This window comes from Poeciliopsis prolifica, unplaced genomic scaffold (assembly GCF_027474105.1).
Source record: "Poeciliopsis prolifica strain line A6 unplaced genomic scaffold, Auburn_PproV2 SCAFFOLD054, whole genome shotgun sequence".
NCBI lineage: Eukaryota > Metazoa > Chordata > Actinopteri > Cyprinodontiformes > Poeciliidae > Poeciliopsis > Poeciliopsis prolifica.
Window position 1 is genome coordinate 323,911 of NW_026562429.1, and position 25,846 is coordinate 349,756.

The window sequence follows — 25,846 nt, forward strand, 5'->3', positions numbered from 1 at the left end:
TGTTTTTATATTTCAAAAGACGATTCAAAACGGAATCAAGTGAATAAGCACAGCAGCTAAAAATACAAGTTAAAACTTAAAACAGTTTTGTTTCAGTGGCGGGAAAAACCCTGAACTGTTGACGCAGCGCGTGACGCAACTCTACCTTGTTGCCATGACCATGGCGTTTCTGGCCAAAGTGATCGCCTCTGAGACTATATCCGAGTGTTACAAAGCGATTTGTGACAATGAAGGTGTTACTATAAACCCGTTTGTTTTAGAAAACTTAGAGAGAACAACGGCGACAAGGTGAGAGTTTGAGCCTGGGTAAAAAAATGGCTGAAATGTGAATTTTTAACGAGACGAGACATTAGCTTCTGGGGCTAATGCTAAATATTTGGTTGAAGAAAAACTAATCAGAGCCGAACTGACTGACTTTCTTTAACTTCTAATTTTCTTGCATCCTTCCTTCCTTTATTTATTTATTTCCTTATGTCCTAACTTTTTTTGTTTTGTACTTCCTTAGTAACTATAACTGGTGATACATTTCTGGTAAAATTTCTAATTATTTAATTAAAGTTATACTCAGTATATCAGAATATATTTACAAAATATTTATGTAATGTAACAACAAAATATGTAAAAGTGTACAAAACTATCAGTATTATGAGCAACAACCCTTTTAACTGTTAAAGCTGCTGTATATGTTTTTACATATCTGTTGAAACTATTATGGGACAGCATAATATGAGACAGATAATCTGAAAAAAGCTAAAACAACCAATCGGAGCCAGGAGGCGGGTCTTGGTGCTGTCAATCACTCTCCATGAGGCTGCTCGTGCCTCCTCTGACTTACTCCCCTCTGCTCAGCCTGGTTAGCATAGCCTCCAATAACAGTGGATAAACGGTTTGCCTGCAGTGTTTATCTGTCATTATCTGTCTTCAGGTAACATTGTGCTCTTTATCGTGAGTGGGGCCATTTGAAAGCTGAATATTAATATTAATAATTAGTGAAGGTAACGCATTAAATGTGAAGCTTTTATTGTGAAAAACTGCTCCAGTTATTCCTCGTTGCAGGAGTTTCACCTTGAATCTAGCAGGAAACAGGAAGCAGAAAGGCTTCCCGAGACTTACTGACAATGACGCCCTCGCTCTGTCAAAATGTCTCCTGAACTATCCGACCCTTACAGGTGAGCGGCCCGGTCCGGATCCACAGAACCAGAACCCGGCGTGTTTTTCACCGGTTTTCGTCTGAACAGGTCTGGATATGGGGTACCACAACATCAGTGATGAAGGAGCAGCTTACCTGGCCAAGCTTCTAGAGGTGAGGAAGAGGAGAGGCCTGCTCAGGCGTTGGCGTGATGTCTCTTACTGTCGTCATGCGTGCTGTCGTTGTCATGCGTGTTGCTGCGCAGGCGCAGGACATGATGCTGCGATCTCTGGACCTCACCTTCAACAACATTGAGACGAATGGAGCCGAGGTTCTCGCCAGCAGCCTGCAGGTAGGTCAGATAAATGTCTGCTGCTGATCTTCTCCTCCAGGCGCAGAACTGGTGACACCAGTCCAAAACAGGAAGTGATCCTCACTCATAAAGGGATAGCAAACAGGAAGTGATCGTTTTCTGTGGGAATAGCAAACAGGAAGTGATCATCTCTCTCCGTCCTGCAGGGTAACAGCAGCTTGCTCTCTCTCAGGCTATCGGGGAATAAGATCGGTAGAAATGGAGGCCTGAAATTGGCCGGCATGCTGCGGGTGAACATGACGCTGCAGGAGCTGGAGCTGGGCGAGTGCGACCTGGTAACCTCCTGTGGACCAGAACCTCCTGGTACTGTGAGCGGTTCTTCCTCTGACCCTGCCTCTGTCCCTCCAGGAAATGCACAGCATGATTGACCTCAGCACCGCTCTGAAGAACAACACCACCCTCCGGTCTGTGGACATGAGCCGGGCGCTGCTCTTCAGCCTCCTGGTAGGAACTTCCCCACCAGCAGACAGCAGGTTCTGTTTCCAGTTCTGATCTGAATGCTGTGTGGTTCTGTCTCAGGAAGAGTGGGCTGTTCACTTCTCGAAGATGCTTCCAGTGAACAGCACCCTGGTGGAGCTCCATCTAGGTAAGATGGGCCTGACAGACACGGGCATGGAGAGGCTGTCTGAAGGCCTGAAGCTGAACCACAGACTGCGGTACCTGGACCTACGCTGGTACAAACCCGGTCCTCATGTTTTCACACATAGACAGGTCTTCATCATCAGTTCTCCAGGCTTCCTGAAGTTTCTGACTGTTTTTTCAACCAATTTTCAGTTAATTTACCTGACAGAACAGGTTTGGTAAGACGGGTCCGTCTGACTTTGAGAGGAAGCCAATGTTTGAAGAAAATCAGCAAAATACAGGCAGGAAGTCTGGAAACTAATGATCAAGATAACGAACAGAAAACCACCTAAGCCCCCTGGTGGAGATGTTAGGTCAGTCCACCAGCGACCCGCCATGTTTCTGTGTTAAAAAATGTTAAAAGTTACAAGACCCACCATCCTATTGGCTCAATGCGTCAGCTATTAACCTGGCTTAGTCCATCTTTACTGTTTCTGGTGTATAAAAAGCTCAATTTAAAATAATGCTTAGTCTGGAAGTAAAGCCCGGAGGCCCGCCAGGCTTATGATACAAACCCTGACTGAGCACCAGGCTTCCCGGATGCAAAATCAAACCTTTCATCTGCAGCAACCTTGTGAGCCGGGATGGCGCCCTGCATCTCTCCAAAGTCTTGAAAGAAAACTGCCCTCTGGAGGTCATTGATCTGTCGTCCAATCGGATCGAAGACCCTGGCGCAGAGTATCTGAGCGAAGCCATCTGCTGCGAGGGCTCCGTCCTCAGAGAGTGAGTCAGTTTAGTTTTGGTTTCTTCTGTGGTCTCCGAGGAGCCGACAGGATGACTGGAGGATCTGAGTTTGTGTTTTCCAGGCTTTCTGTCTGCAGAAACAACATCGGTACCCGCGGCCTGCTGTCCTTGGCCCAGGCTCTGAACGACAGCTCCACTCTGACCCACATCTACATCTGGGGGAACCACCTGGAGGAGCCGGTCTGCCAGGTGAAACCTCTGTTATTAGGGTTACGGTTAGAAACTATCCTCGTTTTTCACCCTCAGGAATCTGACAGAAGGACTCAGAGAAGATGAAATGGATAAATTATGAAATAATAAAATCAGCTGAAATCGAACCAAATAAGAAGAAAACAAGGATAGGAGCTAAATATTAATAACACTTTAAATCAATTAGACTGTTCATAAAGACCTAATATTAAAGTTAAGGCTTTGTTGTTGCCTATTCTAAGGAGTTTGCTAACAAAAGGCAGTTCTTATATACATGAGGTGAACAGAACTGGACCAGAACTCAACCCTGGGGAACATTGGTTGACTTCTGCTGTAATCCATCATCAGATGAAGCTTTTAAAACAACTGACAAGTATTTCTATCAGAGCCTGGAGGGTTTTCAGGAGTAAAAAAGGTTTTATTTGGTTTGTTTTTCATATAAACTTAAGGTAGAAGCAGCAATAATCCAGATTTGGCTGGAATAGTAGTTAAAAATGACTGTAGACTTTAACTGTTAATTTCTGGGGCATTGAAGTGTTTTTGCCTCCTTCAGGCCTTCAGGGAGCTGCTCAGCATCGGCCGCCTGACGCCTGAGCAGACCGACGTCAGGCCCTACGAGGTGGACGGCCATGTTTTCCTCGCCGAACTCTTCCATCGTTTGAGGAAACACCTTTTCTTTATAGACGATAACGATCAGGACGCAGGTTCAGATCCCCCACAACAGCAGCAATCAAACACTCAGTGAAACAATTTCATCAGAGGAAATGGGAGCATATTTACATCCAAAAAGGTCGAAATGTAAAAGAATGAAATAAAAGACAATAAAGTTAAATAATTGTGAATTTATTTTCTTGTGCAACGTGAGAATAATTGTTGACTTTAAGCCTCCAACAGTCAGAAGCTGAAATGTTTGGACCTCAGGAATCAGGTATGATTGATTGTTTCTGATCTGTTGAAATCCAAGTGACCTTTGACCTCCTCCCTACTCCTCAGAGTGACTCTCCTCCTGGCTGCTGGTCTTCCAGTCCGAACCGTCCGGATCCCAGTCCAGCCAGATGTTCCGGTTCTTCACGCTGAACCGCAGCTGCTGTTCCTCCTGCGGCCCGGTGCTCCAGCGCTGCATGGCCAGCCGGGCCAGCGCCGGCATCCGAGGCAGAGCCCCGAGCAGCGCCGGCAGCCAGGCCGAGCAGGGAGCCCAGGTCAAAGGTCGGAGGCTGAGGTCGGCCTCCTCCAGTGAGCCCAGGCCGCCCGCCGTAAACAGCGCCGCCCAGCCGGCGTCCCCGACCGAGCCGTTGTAGGACAAGTCCAGGACCCGAAGGGAGGACACGCAGCCGCGTCGGCACACGCCAGCTGACCCGGGAACAATAAAGGTCAATCATTCAGTACACAGGTCACAGCTTAGTCGCAGACAGCCGCCATCTTGGTCATGACAGTTGCTATGACAACAATAATTAAGCCACAAGCTTCAGAGTAGCTCTGAGTTATAATTGAAATTCAGTCCAACTACAACGAGATCCTGACAGCAGCGCCACTGAACCGCCATCTTGGTAGCCAAGCGCAGCGTGGAGCTTCGATGAAACATGGCGTCCAGACCAGCAAAACGAAAGCACAGCGCTCAAAAACTGCTATCAACCAATAGCTGTGTCGTACTGGTATTCTTTATAAATTAGACAGGAACAAGGCTAAAGCTCCAGCTACGCTGTGGTTTGTGTCCTGTTGTCACAGCAACTGTTATGTTATGAACGCCTTTAAGATTGCTGTCAGCTACAAACTTCCTGCAAGTGTGACATCACATGGCAATTATGTATAGCATTAAAAATAGCCCAAAATATGAATAATGTGTCAAAGCAAAAGCAGTTTTCACCTGAATGATGGAACGTTTCATTTAAAGCTAAATCACTGCGTTGGTTACCTAGGTGATGCAGGTCAGCGGTGGTGAGGCAGCAGCTGCTCAGGCGAAGCTCCAGGATCACGGACGGCTGCAGCGCGTCCATCAGCAGCGGCAGGCGACCGCCTACCACCTTACACCAGGAAACATCCAGGCTGCGCAGGTATGGCGCCACCAGAGCTGAGGGAAGTAAAACCTCCAGGCTGTCAGCTTACTCAGCTTTTACTATTCAAATATGACAAGTAAAAATATTATTCATTTTGAGACACGTTTTTAAGTTCATCAGTTTGTGGAGGAACTTTGTCATTAATGTTTTTCTGCTTGGCTCAGTTTGGAGCCAAACAGAGGCCCACTTTTCTAAACTAATAAAAAGTGGAAGACAGGCAATAATAGAAATTCACATGGTGACTGTGTCGGCCTTGTATGAACTTAACGTCCAAAAGGAAGCAGGCGTTCAAAGATATGGATGAGTCTACCTAGATTTAATGCTGGAAATGCTCTTTGGCTTTGGAACCGACTTTATGTGACTCTGAAGGTTCAGGTCAGAGGTCATCACTGCAGCCAGATTTCAGGCCTAAGACTTGTTTCTAGCTTACAAAAAAGCTATAAAATAATCTGATTCCAGCGGCGGCGATAGTTATGCTAATCTGCTAGTAGTGCAGCTAACCTTTAACTTCTCAATTTTGAAAACATTTAGTGCACCTAACGCTGGATAAATTCTAAAGCACTGATTTTCTTGGTTTTTCAGGTGAATAAAGTTCAACATTGTTGTGCTTTGGCATTAGTTTCCTCTAAATACTACCCTTTTGTGGTGCATTAGGGTTTAGAAGCTAACATTTGGCTAGCGGCGCCGAGCCCTGGCTGACTGCTGGGCTCATCTGCTCCAGCTGCGGACGCAGTGAGCCTGTCGGTGTTTACCCAGGGCGGTGAAGGACTCCTCCGTCAGCCTGCAGCTGCTCATCGGCAGCCTCCTCATCTGAGTCAGCGGCAGCACCGACACCAGCTGGTGGACCGCGCCTCCCGCCTCCTTATTGGACGAAACGTCGAGCGCCGTCAGCGCCGTCAGAGAGGGCAGCACCTGGACTGGAGAGAGGCAGGAGGTGAAGCCTGCAGCGGCTGCTGGCCGTGGCGGTCACAGAGACTCACTCAGAGCCTCCATGTCGACGCGTTTGAGGCGGCACAGGTGGAGGTCCAGGCTCTCCAGGTGAGCCATGTGAGGCAGGTGAGAGGCGAGTCGGCTCAGGCCTCCAGTCATACTTCTGTTACAGGACAGGTCCAGCTGGCGCACCGAGGGCAGGCAGTGCAGGGAAGCACCTGCAGCCACAGGTAACATTTACTCAATTAGAATTACTATAGCAACTGGAAAAAAGTACTTTTAGGAGTATTTTTACTTTGAGTACTTTTATTATGAAGTAGAAGTACTACTAGTAACATTTTTGGATACTTTACCCATTGTGAGTAACTTTACTGAATAAAGAACGAATTGTTTTAATCATAAACAGACACACACCTACAGGTTTTGATAAAATTTCATAATTTTCAAATTGAAAGAAACTGATTTGGAAAAGTATTTTGACTGCTTCTGCCGTCTTGTTATTTATACGACTTCTTTTTATTTTGGTCTTTAAAATACAAAAGTTTCCACATTACTTTATATTTTGGTTTGTCTGATGATGCAGTTTTTAAATTTGATTTAAGTTTTGATCAAATTCAAAAATACTTTATGATTGTAACGCATTAATTCTTTAGAGTTATTGCAGATGTTGTGGGCAGGAAAGATCTCCTGTAGCAGTCTGCATTACAGCAAGTTTGAAGAAGTCTCTGACTGAAGATGCTCAGTTCCTCAGTACTTGAATAGTAATTTTAGTTAATACTTTTTAATTCTTACTAGAGTAATTTGTCAGTTGGTTACTTTTTACTTTTACATAAATAAAAGTAAGAACTTTTAGGTGATTGCAGCCTCTTTGCTACTCTACCCAGCTCTGCCTGCAGGATGCATCAGGATTTGTTTTCTACTGAAAATCAATTCTAACAAGAAAGTAGTCAAATGTTTAAGCCGATCAGAAATCAGAGGTTTTGCTCCCACCAAGAGCCTCGAGGTCGTCAGGTTTCAACCCGCAGGCCTGCAGCCGCAGCACGGTCAGGGAGGTGGCGTGGGACAGGGAGGCAGCCAGCTGCCTGAAGCCGCCAGCGTCCACTTCCTGTGTCAGCCGAGGGTTACAGGAAACGTCCAACACACAGAGTTTAGGCAGAACGGCCACCAGGCCTCCTGAAGGGGAACGCAGACTGAGATGAGCCCAGCAAACAGAAAAATCAGCTGGTCCAATGAAGACATGATTACCCAGAGCAGCAGCGTCCGCCGCAGTGAGCTGACAGGCCACCAGGTGGAGCTCCCTCACTGATGGCTGAAGTTTACCCAGCAAGCTTTGCAAAACGCCGCCAACGCTGCTGTTCCAGGACAGATCGAGGATCTCCAACACAGGAACAGAAGTTAGGGCTTCACCTACATACGCACAGGGGAAGAACTTTATTTAGGGTTTTCAGAGTAAAGGGGGCTGAATATAAAGGCCTGCCACACTTTTCAGTTTTCTGTTTGTGAGAAGTGTTAAATCCTGCATTTCTTTCCTTCTACTTCAGTTATTGTGTTCACCGGCCATAAAGAAAATAAACTGAAACTTATAGGAACTTTAAAGGTGTCAAACTTGAGGCCCAAGGGCCAAATTCGGCCCGCTACAGCCTATTTTGTGGGCCTCTAAACGTGAGCATAAATACAACAGTTGTGCACTTAAATATTATTTAATTTAAGCGCACATCCAAAGTATGTCAGCGTGAAAAGATGATGTATATTATTTAGTTTTCAGAAGGATGCAGAAATGGCTGTTCATTAATAATATATATATTTTAATGGATTTCATCAATTCATCAGTCGAGAACATTCGATCACGATGTGGCCAAAAAGGAAAATGACATGTTTGGTGTAGAAAGACTTTTCCAGATCAGATCTGGAGGAAATAAGCACTAAACTGCTAACAGCGTCAGGACTGGACGGTTCGGCTTTTAACCGAAGACTCACCCAGCGCGGCGACATCGTCTGCGTTCAGCCTGCAGCTGCAGAGCTTCAGCGTCCTGATCCCGCCCACATGTTGGAGGTGAGAGGTCAATGTTGTCAGACTGCCACCAATCAGTTCGTTCCAAGAGACATCCATCTCCTCCAGCTGAGGGAGGAACTGGAGCAGCGATGCTAAAAGGACAAACGCGCCGTCAGCGATGGCGTTCAGCTTTACTTTGTGTCTTTTGGAAGGTTTCAAACGTCACAGATAAAGAACCAAGGAGATCAAAACTAGTTAGAATGAACAATTATCAAATCTAAAACTCAGTGTGAAGTGGTGTAGTTCTCAAATCCAAGTTTTTATTTGTGGAACAAATAAAATTCACTCAGTTATATGGAATTATATTATATTACATTATTCTCCAAACTAAAAAACATATTTTCCACTGCAGATAAGATACTGACTGCATGAAACTACTCGCTATGAGCAAAGCAAAAAAAATTCCTGTGAATCCAGATGAATAACAAGAGTCTATGGTTGAAACCTGGATCTGATCTGATCAGGTTGTGGTTTGTTTTTGAGGCTGTTGGTTATAAAACCGTCTGAAATGATTATTTCAAACACTGATGGAGTCAAACGTCTCATAAAATCTGCGCTCAGCTCTGTGGAGCGGTGATCCTGCTTCCAGTCGACGGTTTGATCAAATCCGAGCAGCAGAAACTCTGAGTGAATACCGAGCTCCAGCAGGTCTGTGGCCGTCAGATCGCAGTGAGCCAGACTCAGACTCCTACTGTCCGCTTTCTTCCCCAACTTCTGCAGGAAAACACACACTCTTCCCCAGCCGGCATCACGCTGGCTCTCCGCCGGCGCCGCAGCGCCTGGACAAAACAACAACAAAAACAGCTGCTGATCCTGTAACTCTACAGACTCTGTTTCACACCAACACTTTATGTTTGGAGAATTACAAGTATCACTAAATAATGCAAAACAAAATGTGTAACATTTGGTAAGGAGTAAATAAACTGATGATAAACATTATAGAAACAACAGTATGAAATCAGACTTTTGGGTTAAAAGTCTTAAATTGCACAGGACGGTTCATTTTGATGTAAAATCTAAAGTAAAATAAATCATTTACATGACACAAAACCTCCTAAAGAAAGCTATCCTAATCATAACTGCATCTGATTATTGTCATCCAATTGATGAAATATTTTTTACATGTTTTAAAAGTTTTATGATTTAGTTGAGCTCAGAACAGCATCGCTTGTGTAAAAAGCTTATCCTAAAGTGGTTTGAAATTAAACTGCATTAAGATTTATTAAGGATTTATTGATAAGGATTTATTTAAAGGTCGATATGAGAAACAAGTCTAGTTCAGTTAGATGGATTCAGGTGGGAGAAGTTAAAACCGTTTTTCACTCTTAAAGTAATTTAAAATGTTATCTGCTAAACAAATACAAAAATGTTTGATTGTTTCTGAGTTTGTCAACAGACTCATCTGGAATTGCTTGATAAGGTTCAGGAAAATAAAAGGGAAATATTCTGCTGCTTTGACTTTTATAATGCTTTGAACAAATTTAAACGTTTATAAGGCTGAACACTTTTCCACTTTGTGTTCTCGTCATCGACAGGAATTTAAATATTGTTTCTCATTGTCAATAAATGGAGGCTCTTTAACATGAAACCTGATGCCAGTTTCTCTGCAGCTGGTTTTATTTCTCACCTGGACTCTGTCCTCTGTTCTCGGACTCTGCGTCCTCAGGGATCGCCGTCCGCTCTGAGGTTCTCGACAGGAAGCGGCCCAGGGGCTTCCTGTCTGCTGCTGAGCGCTTCCTGCGGATCTGACTCATGATGACGTCGAGGGGGGACCATCTCTGGCTGCCTCCGTCTCGCCCCCGCTGACCCTCTGGGCAAAGGTAGCATCACTCAGCTGGGAAAATAATCCTTTACAAAACTTTAAAAAATGGCCCCAAAATGCAAAAGCTGCTACATAAAGACAAATATTCTGTCTTTTTCTACAAAATGTAACAGTAAACATCTAAATAACTCAGGAAAAATCAACATAAAGTGCAGATTATGAGTCAAGCACAGAGGTGGAAGCATTATGCTGAGGGGTGTTTTTTTATCCACAGTAAAATGTGTCAGGATTGGTTCTTCCATCCCTCCAAAGACCAGAACAACCAGAATGTGTCTATAAACCTGGCGACCAATCAGAGCGAAGCTGCTTCTCTACCAACATGGCTGCCTCCCATAAACATGAAAAATAATAACCTATAAATACAAATATTTTACCTGTTTTTGCATGTTGATGAGCATTTAGAATAAAAATGCATTTTAATAAATATAAAAATATGTTCGGCTCACAGATTAAACAGAATTTTTAAGTTTATTGGAAATTAAAAGATGAAAATGCAGAAAAGATAAAACCTGAGTAATGTTTCAGCAGATCTTACCTGCAGCCTCCATGTCAGTTTCAAGTCGGAATAGTTTAAAGATTTAACTCTCTGCCGGAGGTTCGGTTCGGTTCCGCGGTTCGGTTGGAATCACATGAGAACATAAATGACCCAGAAAAAGCCAAATGAAGTCTGGATTTCATTGTTCCTATGAAAGGTTTGTTGGCGACATTTAAGCGTTTTTAAAATCGCCTCTTCTCCTCGGCGGAGGAACACCTGTCACCTGCGCGACGTCACGTCTCGTGCTCGTCAGGTGAATCAACCCGGAAGTGCGGCAACCCCTTCTGTAAATGTTTATCTCGAGCTTTGAGATCAATGATCATCTGATCAACTGATCAGCTATAGGTAGAATCTATAAATGGAATCTCTGTTCATTTATTTACTCATTTCTGGTTGAAGTGAAAAAAAAGTATTTATTTAAAGTTGATTTGGGCTGGAAAAAAAAACTTTATTATTATTATTGATTTAAACCCAAATCAGCTTTAAATAAATGTTTAATAGAAGAAAAAAGCAGATTAAATCAGATTAATAAATAAAACAATAAACAAAGTTCCACAATTCACTGTATAATATTATAAATGTTTATTTTATGGAGATATTTATATTGTATTAACATGAAAACTAACATTTTAAAGGCGTCAACAATATAACTACCTTTCTATAAGAAGTGATCGATCTGTTACAGCTCAACCAATCGCGTTGTCTATCGCAGTTTTAGCCCCGCCCACTGGTTTGTGACGCGTTGCTCTGACCAATGAAGATGTGAGCAACACAAGGCTGAAAAAATGAAAACCAAAGCAGTTCGAGTTTCTTATGTTGGCAAGCTGCTGCGTGTTTAATAAATGATCAGATAAAAGCTGGTTTTATTCACAGAAACGGACACATTTTTAGTTTATGAGGAGGAAACGGAGAATCACCGGCAGTCCGGAGGAAAACATGAACAGAGCTTTAATAAATTCATGTCTTATTGTTTCATTATAGATCCAAATAAGAATTAAAACAGAATCTGGACGTTAAGCTTTGATAATCTTAAAAGTCTGACTTCATTTCTGTTTAAACATCTCATAAATTAGAAAAATATTCCAAGTTTTTATAAAATATTTTTTAATAAGAGTCCCAGGCGAGAACTTCCTGTCCTCCAGTGTCAACTTCCTGGAAATGACGGATTCCTCAAACATCAGAAAAATATAATTATTCAAAAAAAAAAATCCACAAGTCAGAACTAAAACAAAATCTAAAGAAAACAAAGAGTAGATCAATTTTACTTTTAAGAAAATAAAATGTTCGATCAAAACTTATGGTATAGTGAATTTACAAATTATCACCAGACCAACAACTTTTCATTCAAAACCTTTGTTTCTGTCAACATGTGACAAAGTCATTTAAACTGCAAATGAATAGAATAAATAAAACTAAAAACAATTGTTATTTAATGAGGGAATAATTCAAAGACTCTGAACTTCCTTCCAAATAGATTTTATTGGTTGTGAAATCTGAGGCCAGCCACCGACTGGACTCCTCTTCCTCCTGCGTCCTTCGTCTCCTCAAATGCAGAGGTGACGTCTATAAACCTGTGAAATGTCCCAGCTGTAAAAATGAAACTGAAAAATCCTAAAGGAGCGGCGCGTCGTCGTCTCAGTCGTCGTCGACGGTTGGTGTGATGGTGACGCCTCTCCGGATCTGTCCCCACCCGATGAGACTGACAGACGAGAAACGGCGTCAACATTTCATTCTGCTTGTCTTTCTGAATGTTAAAGTTGCACGATGCGACTTTTATTAACTATACTTCTCTTTACAATATTTGCCTGCAGTGCAAACTAGAAACACCCAATCAGAGCCAGGAGGCGGGTCTTAGTGCTGTCAATCACCCACCATGTGGTGAGTAGCTAGCACAGTCTGTTGCTAGGCCTGTTAGCATAGCCAGAGATGACGGCAGATAAACGGTTTTCCTGTAACTAAGTTGTAGATTCTCTATTAACACATTTAGCAGTATGTACATGTACAGTACATACAATGCGCCATTTTATAGCACAATGAAGTCACTACGCTAACGTATGCTATAGAAAATGCTATATATCAAATGTCACTTGATTCTTAATTTAATGCCTTGAAATTGCGCCTCTGTCTCTTTAAACACACTTGCTCTTCCTGAAGCTCCGCCTCCAGGAAGTGATGCCAAGATGGCTCCTCTGTTAACCCTTTAATGTTTTAGCAGCGTTTCACTGAGCAGCAGCTCCTATGATGAGCTCTGCAGCTCTCCAGGTGTTTGCTAATTGCTGCTGGCTAGTCTGAAGGAGCTGCACCTGGAAGGCAATTTGCAGCTGAGTGGTTGCCATGGAGATTAAAGGATTTCTCAAACATGCATGAAGGATTCAAAGCAACACTGCAGGGAAAACATGATAACCTGATGTAAAGCTCTAATCAAACAGCACAACCAGGTCTGGGTTGTGCTGCGTCTCACCGCCAGTGTTTCTCGACACGCCGGCTCAGCGCGATCTTCTCGCCGACCTCAGTGCAGACCGGGTTGGTCAGGACGATCTTGGCCAGGTCAGCCTTCACAGCGCTGACGCGGCCGCCGGTCGACAGCGAGCCGATGTTCACCATCAGAACCTCGTTCTTGGACAACTTCTGGACCTGCCGGCCGGAGGGATCGGGTCAGAGACCGGAAGAGGCGGGAACGGGTTTCCCATGATGCACGGCTCACCTTGGCGGCCTTCTTGTCACCCTCGGTGCGGACGCCCAGCAGCCGCCGCAGCAGGAAGTAGGAGATCTCCAGTTCTGTGAAGATCTCCGGCAGCGCGCCGACGGCTCCCAGAACCTGACCCACCATGCGGTCGGCCCGGCACAACGTCGGGTCGATCTTCGTCCCAACACCTGCAGACACCGACCCGTCATCATTCAAACCCAAAAGAATTAAGGACAGAAAGAAGGACATTAGGAAGGACAGACAATGACAAAAACAGGAAAGGCAAGTAGGACAAGAAAAAAGGAAGAAAGGAAGGAATTAAGGTTTAAAGGAAGGAAGTGAGAATGGAAAGACACAAGGAGCAAAGGAAGGACAGAAGTACAGCATGAAGGAAGGAAGGAAAAACAAGTGAGGGTGAAAGAAGAGAGAAAAGCTCCAAGCATCTGGACTGAACGACATCGATGTGTTGATTCAGTCTGCAGGAGTCAGACAGACTCCATGGATCCTCAGATCATTCCTGTTGAACCGTTCCTCCATGGAGGAGTCTGGTTCTGGTTCTGGTTCTCTCACCGATCAGGCCTCCTGGGGCGGCGTACTGCAGGTCGTTGTGTTCAGCAAACAGAGACACGATCTTGGAGAAGATGGGTTTGCACATCAGCTTCCCCTCCTGGTCCTTGGAGACGATTCCGGGCCGGACCTCGATCTCCTGGCCCACCTGCAGGACAGACGAACGGACGGACGACGTTCAGATCACACTGTGACATCACAGCCGGCGGTTAAACCTGTGGCCCTGACCTTCAGAACGCCCTTCAGGATGCTGCCTCCGGCCACGCCTCCCTTCAGGTCGTCCACCTCGCAGCCCGGCTTGTTCACGTCGAACGACCTGATGACTGAAGCCGTTTACGTTAGAAACACACCGATGGAAACAGAAGCAGCGCCAGGTCCGTTCTTACCGATGAGCCGCGGCTCGGAGGTGAAATCTCTGACGGGAACGGGAATCTTCTTCACGATGTACTCACAAACAACCTCAATGTTGTACTTGAGCTGCGCAGAGATGGGAATGATGGGAGCGCCCTCAGCAACGGTTCCTGCAGGAGAAACAGGACAAACGTTAGCAAGAGAACCATTAGCAGAAGGAACGTTAGCAAAATAAACGTTAGCAACAAAAACAGCAGAACCATTAGTAGAAGGACCTCGAGCAGGAAGAATATTAGCTACAGACACTTTAACAAGACATTTGCAGGAAATCTTTTCATGAAAACATTAGATGATTGTTAGCAGGCGAAGCCTTGGCTATTCATTAGCAGGGGAAACAGCAGGAAGTCAATCATACCAGCTATTAGCATGTTTTTAGCTAGAGAAACATTAACTTTTAGTTGGTGATTCAGCAGTTCTTGTTTCTTGAGCTAGAAATTTAATGTGACAAAAGCGCATTTCTCTTGGTGACGCCTCAAAATAGGAAAGATGAGAGAACATGACATTCTAGTAATGTGTCAAACAAATGTGGAGGTGAACTAATGGAAGCCAGAAAAAGAAAGCTTAATCTGAGACTTTAAAGCTGAGATGTTTGGTCAGATTTCACTTCTTTCCAACCACACCAACCCACCCTGCACGAAGGCCAGGATCTGTTCGTACTGCTCCTTGGCCTGGCTCTCCTTCACCAGGTCGATCTTGTTCTGCAGGATGAGGATGTGCTTCAGCTTCATGATCTCTATGGCAGCCAGATGCTCCGACGTCTGAGGCTGAGGACACGACTCGTTCCCCGCTGGACGAACACAGAACCAGAACCGGTTACAACCGGACCCCTGCTGGGGGCGCCAACGAGCCGCCAACAACCAGACTCACCGATCAGCAGCAGGGCGGCGTCCATAACGGCGGCGCCGTTCAGCATGGTGGCCATGAGAATGTCGTGACCGGGACAGTCCACAAACGATACGTGTCTGTCAGAGAAAGAACTTCAGTCAGAACCAGAACCAGCTGACCCGTTTAAACTACAACCAGAACCAGCTGACGAAGTGTAAAAAAGAAAAGTAAATGTTAAAGATGTTAAAGATTATTAATCTGAACATTAGTATGAATTTAGGTGTGATGAATTTATTACCCTTGGTAGATATATATTTTACAAACTTTATATTTATCACATAAGATGGAGTTGCTTTAAGCAATTTCCCCTTGGGGATTAATAAAGTATATTCTATTTTAATCTCAATATTATTGATTACGTTATTGATGCTACTATTGATCCATCAGGACATAAATATTTAATCAGTGTTTTGACGTTTCATTATTAAGGAATGGAAATGAGTGATACTGGTATGAAAAATTGTAGAAACTATAAATTCTGGGACTGTATTTCAGTTAAGCAACTCTGAATCCAACGATTACTTTAGATTCCAAAAACAAACAGATAATGATGATGAAGTAAGTGGCGTCCTATCTGAATATGAATCTATTTTTAAAAGCTGGGAACAGCCTTACCGGACCAGTTTGAAGTTGCCCTTGGTGCCGGGGATGTCTGTGGGAAACTCATCAGGGGTGCTGCTGCCACACGACCTGTAGCACTCGGGCCTGGGGCAGCTGGGGTCGTCCAGCTTGTAGACCTGTAGCGTTAAAGAAGGAGCGTAAAGAGAGAGACAGCAGTCACACTCGGCAGGTAGTCTGGTTCCTGAGCCTCACTGACAGATGGCAACTGTATGGAGATTCAAGACGTCACCTGGATTTCTTAATGAATGACAGTAATTAAAAGTTAAAAACCTTAGCGTTAGCATATCCGAGCTTAATGGTGATGTTCCTCTCCAGCTCGTTCTTGAACCTGACGGTGTGAACGCCGGAGATGGCCTTCACTACTGTGGACTTTCCATGGGCCACATGGCCGATGGTGCCTTCAGGAACCAGAGAAAAATACAGATTTTAATGCATTTATCACCGAGCATAACGACGGGGAAACAGAATGAGTTCAGTACCGATGTTAATGGTGGCCTGTCTGCTGATGATCTCTGGAGACAGAGGAGTTAAGGTGGACACGTCCTGCAGAGAGACAGACAGAGGACACAATGAGGGATTGGAGGGAGCAGCAGCATTCCTGTTTCTAATCCTGGAGCAGCACAGTGACGCAAAACAAACCAAACTACCTTCACATCTCTGGGAAAGAAGTCAGGACTGTTTTGATCTAAAGAAACCAAACTATTAAAACACACCAACATTTTAAACCGAGTTTCCGGGAAATATCTAGACAGCAGAGATCGTACTCTACAGTGACATGTCCAGGAGGATACCATCAGTGGTTAGCTCCGCTAATCCACCTCCTTTGCTTTTGCTGCTTCTCTTTAGATCTCCGTCTGGCTGTACTAGGAGAAAGCTGGACAGAGAGATGGTTTAAACTTCCTCCTTTTCTCCCTGTTATTTTCACCCACCAGGGAACCAGACGCATATATCGCGTATGCTTTGATCCGACTGGGACTAGGACTGGTTTGAGGACGCAGATGATCCTCAGTGGAAACCAGACATGTCAAACATAACCGACACTAGAAACGGAGGTTCGGAGACTCTTAACGTAAATATTTCGGTTGGCCGAGGAGCGGCGGAGGGGAGCTCCGTTTCCCCGCTGGGCCTGCCGTCATGTGCCGGGTGGAAGCGGCGTTGCTCCGGCCACCGTTCAGCACAACCATTCCCGCGTTTCCCCGACCTCCTTTCGGCCCAATAACCGTCCCGGAGTAACAGCCGGGGACCGTGAAGCCGTGGAGGCGGTTAAAAGGAGGCTCACCAACGTGCCGAGGTCCTGCCTGGCCAGGTGAGGCTGACCGAGCGTTGTACCAGACTCATCCCCCGCCATCTTGGATGAAAAGGGAACGGAAGAGGCGGCGGCTCCGCCTGATCCGTGAACAAAGATAATCACTTATTTTTTATTCATGTGTATATATATTCATGTTCACTCCTGGTAATTTTCAAAAAAATACGAACCGGTTAAACTAAACCGATAGGGGAAAAGTCGCTGTTTTAAAGAGAAACTCCCCGTTGGAGCGACGGGGTCCTTCCTGAACGGCTGATGCAATTTATCACCGCTCGGCTCGGCTCGGTTCGGCTTTCCACCGCTTTTTCCTCATCAACACCCGCTTCTTAGGAAACTGGAACATTTATCCGCTAGCCTGCATTCTGTAAATATAAGTTTATTTGAATAAATATAATGTTTCTCATGTTTGGGGTCCGTCAGTAGAAAGTGACGTCATTTGAGAACGATTTGTAGTTCTCAAAAGGCCATTTTGTAGTTCTTTTTATTGATTCTATTTTCTCAGCAAATGTACAATAGTTAAAAAGTACATTCAAGTACATATACTACAGGGTCTGACACAACAACTGGAAGAAAGTTGGAGTCTGCTTATGAGATAATTATTTATTTTTCAAAACTGATTATTAAAATGTAGTTTCAGCCATCTATTTGTTTTTCAAAACTGATTATTAAAATGTAGTTTCATCCATCCATCCATCCATCCATCCATCCATCCATCCATCCCTCCATCCATCCCTCCATCCATCCATCCATCCATCCATCCATCCATCATATTTATATTGTTCCAATTATATTCCTTTGTCAGGTTAAAATAACAACCTTTATGAAGATATTAAATATATTCTTCACTAAGTCAACATTTCCGTCTTAAATTAAATATTTTGTTTGTTATTGATGTAATATTCGGATCTTACATGTCATCTTTTCATTGACTGTAAGCAAAAAAATATCCCAAATAACAGAAACCAACTCTTGAAAACATCAGTCTGTATAAAACTAATCAACATAAAGTGTCTCAGTTACTGAAATTAATACACGTTTTAATGCTGTTCTAACTTATTGAGTGGGTCGGGAATAGTTTTTCCTCTCCATTTGTAGTGACGCATCTTCTTACACACACGATCTTCGGCGCTCCGCTCGCCGCCCTTCAGTTCCGCCCAGAAGGGAAATGACGCCGGTGCAGAAGATGGAGTCCGTAAATCCTGTGGGCTGCCGTGGTTCTGGAGCCGTCTAATTCAGAGCCGTGTCGGGGGGTCCTTTCGTCCGGCAGATGGATTACCGTCGGGATCCGGCAGTCCACCGCTGCCCGCCTCTCTCCTGATCCCGGAGCTGAACCCCCAACTTCATGTCCGACGAAGCCAGAGCTGCCTGGTCGAAGAGGGGTTGTGGGGATTCGCACCGCCGAGGTGAGACGGCTGGATCTTAGCCGTTAAGCTAAAGCCCGTCCCCCGCGTTCAGGACGGAGCCTCAGACCGGCGCTTTAAACCGTCTTCCTCCAGGACTAAATGCCAGAAACGAGCTTCTGTCGGCGGCTGTGAGAGTCGAGGTGACCCGCTGTGTGGAGCCTTTGTTTTGGAGCCATGGTCTCGGCATGAAGCAGAGCTGCAGCTCGCTGGAGGAATGAAAACAGCCGGGTGTCTGGAACCCTGAGCCGGGCTGGATATGTGGCTGCGGTCCGCCATCCTGGAGGCTAACCCCAAGCATCCAGGGTCAGGTGTTAGCCTGGCCCCAAGCATCCAGGGTCAGGTGTTAGCCTGGCCCCAAGCATCCAGGGTCAGGTGTTAGCCTGGCCCCAAGCATCCAGGGTCAGGTGTTAGCATGGCCCCAAGCATCCAGGGTCAGCTGTTAGCCTGGCCCCAAGCATCCAGGGTCAGGTGTTAGCCTGGCCCCAAGCATCCAGGGTCAGCTGTTAGCCTGGCCTCAAGCATCCAGGGTCAGCTGTTAGCCTGGCCCCAAGCTTCCAGGGTCAGGTGTTAGCCTGGCCTCAAGCATCCAGGGTCAGCTGTTAGCCTGGCCCCAAGCTTCCAGGGTCAGGTGTTAGCCTGGCCCCAAGCTTCCAGGGTCAGGTGTTAGCCTGGCCCCAAGCTTCCAGGGTCAGGTGTTAGCCTGGCCCCAAGCATCCAGGGTCAGGTGTTAGCCTGGCCCCAAGCATCCAGGGTCAGGTGTTAGCCTGGCCCCAAGCTTCCAGGGTCAGGTGTTAGCCTGGCCCCAAGCATCCAGGGTCAGGTGTTAGCCTGGCCCCAAGCTTCCAGGGTCAGGTGTTAGCCTGGCCCCAAGCATCCAGGGTCAGGTGTTAGCCTGGCCCCAAGCTTCCAGGGTCAGGTGTTAGCCTGGCCCCAAGCATCCCGGGTCAGGTGTTAGCTTGGCCCCAAGCTTCCAGGGTCAGGTGTTAGCCTGGCCCCAAGCATCCAGGGTCAGGTGTTAGCCTGGCCCCAAGCATCCAGGGTCAGGTGTTAGCCTGGCCCCAAGCATCCAGGGTCAGGTGTTAGCCTGGCCCCAAGCTTCCAGGGTCAGGTGTTAGCCTGGTTTCAGAATCAATGAGCCAGGAGTTTCTAAAGGAAAGAAAACCAGCCCAGAATAGACAAAGATAATAAATGTCAGCAGCATCTCCACTAAAAAGACAAAAACACAGTGGAATCACAACATGATTGAGTCAGGAGTACTTTCTATCGAAAACTGAAGAGTACACAAAGGAAGCTCCATTTAGAAAGCATTGTTAAAGACATGAGTCTCAGACAAGAACGTTTTCTACAGAACGAGGAAAACAGATTTTCTTTTTTAGCAGCAGTGTGTCAGTTTCAGAAACAGAAACTCTGAACCAAGAATACTTTCTATGGGGAATATGAACAAAGATTTAGTGGCAACAATTGCTTTGTCCTTATTCCCGCTCAAGAGGGACGCACAGTTAAACATTTCTTGTATTAGAAATAAACAATAACGATCAACACAGATATCGGTTGTTTGAACGTTTCCTGACTTCCTGTTTCTGTCCCTTTCTGTCAGAACCAGGGAAACATAAACACAGGAAATGCGAGCGGCCTGTTAGCGCTCAGCCGTCACAGCCTGCGATCGTTCGGCTGGGCTCCAAAAGGTACTACCCGCCTCCACATACACACACACACACACACACACACACACACACACACACACACACACACACACACACACACACACACACACACACACACACACACACCCTCTGCTCTGAACCCCAATCAGCTCATCCTCTCTTCCACTCCTATCTGATTTTCTGTCATTTTCTTTGTTTTGGGATGTGAACAAAAACTTGTTTCCAAAGTAATAATTTTTTTAAAGCACTTTAAGTAATTTTTGTGATTTCTGTTCTCATGGAAACCGGATTAAACTGATATTCTATTGCGTAAGTAGAAAAATGAATGTAGAAGGTTTGGCTTATTTCAACATGTTTGTTCTGCCAAAAAGTAAATAAAAACTTAAAAGTTTGAGGAAAAGCAGGCATAGTTCAGTTTCTAAGACTCTCTGGGTTTCCTGATGACTCCACAGCGCCACCTGCTGAGCTCCGTTGCTAAGTCTGTAACAGGCAGGTTGCTCCTCTCCCACAGGCTGCCGGCAGCTTGAGGTCCTGACCTGACCAACATGGCCGACATAAACACAATTAAACCTTTATTGACTGACTGGTCAATAAAGGTCAGCAGCTCAGGAATCTGTTTTTATTTCAGTTATTAATGCAACAACAAACATTTATGCATGAAACAAACTGGTCCAGTTTCTCCTTCTTTCTATTTCTTGACGTTAAACTTGACGTGTTCAGCCGCGCTGTGACCCGGTGACCTTTAACCTGTTCTGGCTCTGTCGTTCAGGTGATTGGCGCTCACTAAAGGGAGTTTGTTAGCATCTACTGGACACAAGGGGCACTGTCCTCTGATTGGCTCGGACAGCCCCCTCTGACATGCCCGTGGCCAATCAGAGGTGAGTGTGTGTTTCCGTGTGTTTGCTGAAGTTCTTCCTTTCACTGCGTTTTCCCGCCTCTGCCTGATGCAGCGCTCACACCAGCTGGCCTGCCTCTGTTTGTTTTCTGACTCTTGTGTTCCTCCGCTCTCCTCCTGCCTCAGGTGTGTTATGTCGGGGGGAGATGTGGAGGTGTACCTGTCCCAGGTGCATGATGGGAGCGTGTCGTCGGGTTTCCGTGCTCTGTATGAGGAGCGTCTGCTGCTGGACGTCACGCTGCTGATAGAGGAGCATCACTTCCAGGTAAAAGTTGATAATTAAGCAGCAATTAGCATAAATTACCATAAACAAACTGAGACAGGTGCAGATTCAGGCATCACTGAAAACAAAAGTGAATTTTATTCTTAAAACCGATTTTGAAAATTGGTTTTTGAAATTAAATGTTAATTTTGACACCTGGAATAGTAATTAATCGATAATTGAAATAATCATAAAATATTTGGGTAATCAATTAAATTTAACTAGAGTATCTAGACTAAAACATCCAGTTTGCTCAACAGTCAGAGCAGAAATTCAGACGAAACTGTTCAAAAGTTTGTACAGTTTTCTTTTATGTTTAAGAAAAAGCCAGCCTGTCTGTAAATATGTTGTCAGAATAATCAATCATCAGAAGCATTGATTGATCTGTCATCTGCACGTCAGACTAGTGGATAAATTTCCAGAACAATCAAATGATTGTAAATAATAGATTGATAATCAGAGCAGTTAATTGTCAGTATAGTTGGTTCCTGGCCAAAGAAACTGATTATTAATCAATCATAATCATTATTAATCATTAATTAATAATGATTGATTATTAATCAATCATTGATTAATAATCAGTTTCTGCCAGCTGGTGTTGCTACGGTAACTGAGGTGTGCTGACTCCGCCCACAGGCCCACAAGGCGCTGCTGGCCACGCAGAGCGACTACTTCCGGGTTATGTTCACGGCCGACATGCGGGAGCGGGACCAGGATAAGATCCACATGAAGGGGCTGACGGCCGCCGGCTTCGGCCACATCCTGCGCTTCATGTACTACGGCTCCCTGGAGCTCAGCATGCCCACCGTGCAGGAGATCCTGCAGGTATCCGCGCCTCTGTGGCGACTCCCCAGAACCTGAAACTTTAACTCGCCGCTTAAAAAAACGTGTTTGTGTCGCTGCAGGCGGCCATGTACGTCCAGCTGACGGAGGCGGTGGAGTTCTGCTGCTCCTTCCTGCTGGCTAAGATCTGCCTGGAGAACTGCGCCGAGGTCATGCGCCTCCTGGAGGACTTCAGCGTCGGCGTGGAGGGCGTCCAGGAGCAACTCGACAACTTCCTCCTCGACAACTTCGTCCCTCTGATGAGCCGAGCCGACTTCCTGTCCTACCTCAGTCTGGAGAGACTCCAGGTCTGACAGAAGATCTGAGATGTTCATGCCATCCGCGTCTCAATCATTGATTTGATCGTAACATAAAAACAGTTTTTAGCTGATAAAACTTTCTGCAAGGCTTAATGAATCTGTTGGCATCATGGAGTGAAGAGGCAGAGTTTTAGGTTGACAATATGAATCAGAAATTAATTTTTCTATTCATTCTGTTTATGAGACATGAGAGGAAAATAAAACGCAAACAAACAATTATAAGGTTCCCTTCTGTATCAGATTTAATCAAAAACAGGATTATGACGCTTTAAATTCAGTGATTTAAGTGACTTTTCGTTAGCTTGGCTGCCTGGCTTAAAAATATTTTTAAAATGTTGATATTTCAATACATTTTTGAGCATTTTAAATCAATTCACGATTCCTAGGATTGTGTTTTGTGGTGCGTTTTAAAGTTGTTGCCGCCAGGGGGCGCCAGAAAATAGATGAGGAATTTTATTATAATGCGAAAATAATAACTTAAATCCCATGAATTGTTTTAATCTTGAACAGTGTTTTGTATTCAAGCTGTTTCTTTTTGTCTGTCTGGGTTTGCTGTCGGGTTCTGGAGCTCGGTGCTGTTGGGGTTTGTGTCTGGAATCGTTTTCTTTCTCTGATGTTTTTTCTCCTGTTGCGTTTTGGCGCAGGCCTACCTGAACAGCGACGCTCTGAGCCGCTACCCGGAGATCGAGCTGTACGAAGCCGTCCAGGCGTGGCTGAGACACGACCGGCGGCGCTGGAGGCACACCGACACCATCGTGCAGTCCATCCGCTTCTGCCTCATGACGCCGGCGGACATCTTTGAGAAGGTGAGCCGCGCCACGCCGCGCCACGCCGCGCCACGCCGGCTCCAGGGCTCCTCGGAGGTGTCCATGCTGAGGTTTCTGTCTCCTCAGGTGAAAACGTCGGAGTTCTACCGGTACTCCAGGCAGCTGAGACAGGAAGTGGATCAGGCGCTCGGATATTTCCACGATGTCAACCAGCAGCCGCTGTTGGAGACGCGCTCCAACCGCATTCGCTCCGTCCGGCCGCAGACCGCCGTATTCAGGGGAATGATCGGCCACAGCATGGTGAACAGCAAGATCCTGCTGCTGCAGCGGCCGAAGGTGACGCAGCGCCGTCTGTTTGGCTCAACGACTTTCAGTATCTGCTGGTCGATTATTCGATGTTCGTTTTGTTCGTTCGGTTTGTTGTTGGACCATTTGCTCCATGGTTTGTTCGATAATTTTTTATTCTTCTATCCTTCATTCTATCTGTAGTATTTTACAATGAACTGGGCTTAGTGATGCATAAACATGCTTTATTATTGTGCATTCATTATAACTAATACAGTTTTATTAAGTTAGAACCTAAAAGTGACGATCTTTTAACATCTCTGCTATAAAAATCTTATTTTCCAGAAATTCAGAATGTTTAACAGCTTTTGCTCACAGAATGATTTAATTTCTTCATTTTTCATCAGTTTGTTCAGTGTTGGGTTCGTGTATTTAAAGGCTTTGTCGGCCCAGCGGTGTGTTTCTAACGGCGCTGTGTCTCAGGTGTGGTGGGAGCTGGAGGGCCCTCAGGTGCCGCTCCGACCCGACTGCCTGGCCATCGTCAACAACTTCGCCTTCCTGCTGGGCGGCGAGGAGCTGGGCCCCGACGGCGAGTTTCACGCCTCCTCCAAGGTTTATCGCTACGACCCGCGGCAGAACTCGTGGCTGCGCATGGCGGACATGTCTGTTCCCAGGTCAGAGCTCCTTCCTATGAACTTTGACCTTTGCTCTGAAAGCAAACAATTCGGCCTTATCTTGATGATGCTCAGAGGTTCTCCATCCAATCTGAGGAACTTTATTTTGTAAATTTAATTAGTTCCGTAACATTAATCGGATAATAGGAGTTAATTAACTGGAATAATTAATTAACTGCTTAATTATTCCATCAGCTAATTTAGTAACGGATTAATTGACTAATCGATTAACTTGAGCATAAAGACTCTTGAAAAGGTATAATTTTCCGGAAGAACACACTAGCAGTAACGAAGCCTGTAAAATGTTGTCAGAATGATTAAGTAATCAATAGATTAGCCGATTGATCATCAGAATAATTAGCAGCTATCAGAACCACTCGCTACTTAGTTCTGGTAAATTATGGTTGTTCATTTTGCTGGTTTTGTAGGTCAGAGTTCGCGGTGGGAGTCATCGGGAAGTTCATCTACGCCGTGGCGGGCCGAACCCGAGACGAGACCTTCTACTCCACGGAGCGCTATGACATCACAGAGGACCGCTGGGAGTTCGTGGATCCGTATCCCGTCAACAAGTATGGCCACGAGGGAACCGTCCTGAACGGGAAGCTCTACATCACCGGCGGCATCACGTCCTCCTCCACCTCCAAGCAGGTGTGTGTGTTCGACCCGGGCCGGGAGGCCGGCGGCGGCGGCGGCGGGTCGGGCGGGTCGGACTCCCACAGGACGCGCTCGGCCCGCGGCCCGCTGCTGCCCGGAACCCACGCCAGCTGCTGGGAGAACAAGTCCAAAATGAACTACGCTCGCTGCTTCCACAAGATGATCTCCCACAACGGGAAGCTGTACGTGTTCGGCGGCGTGTGCGTGATCCTGCGGGCCTCCTTCGAGTCGCAGGGCTGCCCGTCCACCGAGGTGTACGACCCGGAAACGGACGAGTGGACCATCCTGGCCTCCATGCCCATCGGCCGCAGCGGCCACGGCGTGGCGGTGCTGGACCGGCAGATCATGGTGCTGGGCGGCCTGTGCTACAACGGCCACTACAGTGACTCCATCCTCACCTTTGACCCGGACGAGAACAAGTGGAAGGAGGACGAATATCCCAGGATGCCTTGCAAACTGGACGGCCTGCAGGTATGCAGCCTGCACTTCCCAGAGTACGTGCTGGAGCACGTCCGGCGCTGCAGCTGAGGTCCGCTTCACGTTTTGTACCGACGGACTGGCCGCCTGGCGCGGGAACCAGGCGTCTCCGGGCGGGTCGACCCGGCGGCCAGCGCTTACCGACAGGTGAGGCGCCGGGCGGCTCGGGCGTTTTCACAGTTACCCTTTCTCAGAAAATTAAAGGAAAAAGTGATGTCAGGAAACAAAAAGGTTCCATTCATTTACGTTTGGACTGGAGAGACGCACTGGAAGCATCAGAGCCTGGTTCTGGTTCTGGTTCTGGTCCTGGTCCTGGTTCTGGTCCTGGTTCTGGTTCTGGTTCTGGTTCTGGTCCTGGTTCTGGTCTGGTCCTGGTTCTGGTCTGGTCCTGGTCCTGGTTCTGGTTCTGGTTCTGGTTCTGGTCCTGGTTCTGGTTCTGGTTCTGGTCCTGGTCCTGGTTCTGGTCCTGGTCCTGGTTCTGGTCCTGGTTCTGGTTCTGGTTCTGGTTCTGGTCCTGGTTCTGGTCCTGGTCCTGGTTCTGGTTCTGGTTCTGGTTCTGGTTCGGTTCTGGTTCTGGTCCTGGTTCTGGTTCTGGTTCTGGTTCGGTCCTGGTTCTGGTTCTGGTTCTGGTTCTGGTTCTGGTCCTGGTTCTGGTCCTGGTTCTGGTTCTGGTCCTGGTCCTGGTTCTGGTTCTGGT

General features: G+C 46.1%; 4 protein-coding genes and 1 long non-coding RNA gene across 8 annotated transcripts; 3 read left to right on the forward strand and 2 right to left on the reverse strand.

Moving 5' to 3' along the window:
* Positions 1 to 140: 140 nt before the first annotated feature.
* LOC129378933 (leucine-rich repeat-containing protein 34-like) lies at positions 141 to 3,913 on the forward strand. Of its 3 annotated transcripts, XM_055059441.1 has the most exons (10): positions 141 to 288; positions 1,057 to 1,169; positions 1,239 to 1,303; positions 1,395 to 1,481; positions 1,649 to 1,777; positions 1,851 to 1,946; positions 2,022 to 2,176; positions 2,691 to 2,846; positions 2,930 to 3,056; positions 3,610 to 3,913. In XM_055059441.1, the coding sequence occupies exons 1-10, from the start codon at positions 155 to 157 to the stop codon at positions 3,799 to 3,801; spliced, it is 1,254 nt and encodes a 417-aa protein (XP_054915416.1). In that variant the 5' UTR covers positions 141 to 154; the 3' UTR covers positions 3,802 to 3,913. The 3 variants fall into 3 exon arrangements, with proteins under 3 accessions (XP_054915416.1, XP_054915418.1, XP_054915417.1); XM_055059443.1 differs by lacking the exon at positions 1,057 to 1,169 and having other exon boundaries at positions 147 to 288; XM_055059442.1 differs by lacking the exon at positions 1,057 to 1,169 and having other exon boundaries at positions 148 to 288; positions 1,170 to 1,303.
* On the reverse strand, positions 3,884 to 10,665 carry LOC129378929 (leucine-rich repeat-containing protein 31-like). Its single transcript, XM_055059437.1, has 10 exons — positions 10,451 to 10,665; positions 9,721 to 9,903; positions 8,729 to 8,872; positions 8,018 to 8,185; positions 7,286 to 7,447; positions 7,031 to 7,213; positions 6,091 to 6,258; positions 5,863 to 6,027; positions 4,969 to 5,124; positions 3,884 to 4,406 (listed from the first exon to the last, which is right to left on the reverse strand). The coding sequence occupies exons 1-10, from the start codon at positions 10,461 to 10,463 to the stop codon at positions 4,039 to 4,041; spliced, it is 1,710 nt and encodes a 569-aa protein (XP_054915412.1). The 5' UTR covers positions 10,464 to 10,665; the 3' UTR covers positions 3,884 to 4,038.
* LOC129378938 (uncharacterized) lies at positions 4,370 to 5,892 on the forward strand. The gene is made up of 3 exons (XR_008608112.1): positions 4,370 to 4,426; positions 4,973 to 5,107; positions 5,765 to 5,892. It is a non-coding gene; the product is annotated as an uncharacterized LOC129378938 (long non-coding RNA).
* On the forward strand, positions 6,021 to 25,494 carry LOC129378928 (kelch-like protein 15). Of its 2 annotated transcripts, XM_055059436.1 has the most exons (11): positions 6,021 to 6,148; positions 9,760 to 9,913; positions 19,927 to 20,014; positions 20,763 to 20,871; positions 21,015 to 21,153; positions 21,787 to 21,975; positions 22,056 to 22,280; positions 22,937 to 23,098; positions 23,186 to 23,395; positions 23,828 to 24,018; positions 24,447 to 25,494. In XM_055059436.1, exons 4-11 carry the CDS (start codon positions 20,852 to 20,854, stop codon positions 25,198 to 25,200), a joined length of 1,890 nt encoding a protein of 629 aa, XP_054915411.1. In that variant the 5' UTR covers positions 6,021 to 6,148; positions 9,760 to 9,913; positions 19,927 to 20,014; positions 20,763 to 20,851; the 3' UTR covers positions 25,201 to 25,494. The 2 variants fall into 2 exon arrangements, with proteins under 2 accessions (XP_054915411.1, XP_054915410.1); XM_055059435.1 differs by lacking the exons at positions 6,021 to 6,148; positions 9,760 to 9,913; positions 20,763 to 20,871 and adding an exon at positions 18,093 to 18,329.
* Positions 11,911 to 17,023, reverse strand: LOC129378930 (eukaryotic translation initiation factor 2 subunit 3). The gene is made up of 12 exons (XM_055059438.1): positions 16,900 to 17,023; positions 16,100 to 16,163; positions 15,891 to 16,018; positions 15,615 to 15,736; positions 14,982 to 15,076; positions 14,743 to 14,901; positions 14,090 to 14,224; positions 13,932 to 14,026; positions 13,707 to 13,851; positions 13,155 to 13,324; positions 12,912 to 13,084; positions 11,911 to 12,149 (listed from the first exon to the last, which is right to left on the reverse strand). Exons 1-12 carry the CDS (start codon positions 16,966 to 16,968, stop codon positions 12,086 to 12,088), a joined length of 1,419 nt encoding a protein of 472 aa, XP_054915413.1. The 5' UTR covers positions 16,969 to 17,023; the 3' UTR covers positions 11,911 to 12,085.
* Positions 25,495 to 25,846: the final 352 nt, after the last annotated feature.

Excerpts from the sequence above, each read along its gene's own strand:
- LOC129378933 (XM_055059441.1), top strand. The coding sequence starts at position 155 with ATGACCATGGCGTTTCTGGCCAAAGTGATCGCCTCTGAGACTATATCC. Across the intron at positions 1,482-1,648 it reads TTCTCGCCAGCAGCCTGCAG|GGTAACAGCAGCTTGCTCTC; the intron begins GTAGGTCAGATA and ends TCCGTCCTGCAG. Across the intron at positions 2,847-2,929 it reads GAGGGCTCCGTCCTCAGAGA|GCTTTCTGTCTGCAGAAACA; the intron begins GTGAGTCAGTTT and ends TGTGTTTTCCAG.
- LOC129378928 (XM_055059435.1), top strand. The coding sequence starts at position 18,269 with ATGTCCGACGAAGCCAGAGCTGCCTGGTCGAAGAGGGGTTGTGGGGAT. Across the intron at positions 20,015-21,014 it reads GTTCGGCTGGGCTCCAAAAG|GTGTGTTATGTCGGGGGGAG; the intron begins GTACTACCCGCC and ends CTCCTGCCTCAG. Across the intron at positions 23,396-23,827 it reads TGCTGCTGCAGCGGCCGAAG|GTGTGGTGGGAGCTGGAGGG; the intron begins GTGACGCAGCGC and ends GCTGTGTCTCAG.
- LOC129378929 (XM_055059437.1), bottom strand. Across the intron at positions 7,214-7,285 it reads GGCGGACGCTGCTGCTCTGG|GAGGCCTGGTGGCCGTTCTG; the intron begins GTAATCATGTCT and ends GTTCCCCTTCAG. Across the intron at positions 6,028-6,090 it reads CGTCGACATGGAGGCTCTGA|TCCAGGTGCTGCCCTCTCTG; the intron begins GTGAGTCTCTGT and ends GCCTCTCTCCAG.
- LOC129378930 (XM_055059438.1), bottom strand. The coding sequence starts at position 16,968 with ATGGCGGGGGATGAGTCTGGTACAACGCTCGGTCAGCCTCACCTGGCC. Across the intron at positions 14,902-14,981 it reads CGCCGCCCTGCTGCTGATCG|CGGGGAACGAGTCGTGTCCT; the intron begins GTGAGTCTGGTT and ends GTGTTCGTCCAG. Across the intron at positions 14,225-14,742 it reads GATCCTGGCCTTCGTGCAGG|GAACCGTTGCTGAGGGCGCT; the intron begins GTGGGTTGGTGT and ends TTTCTCCTGCAG.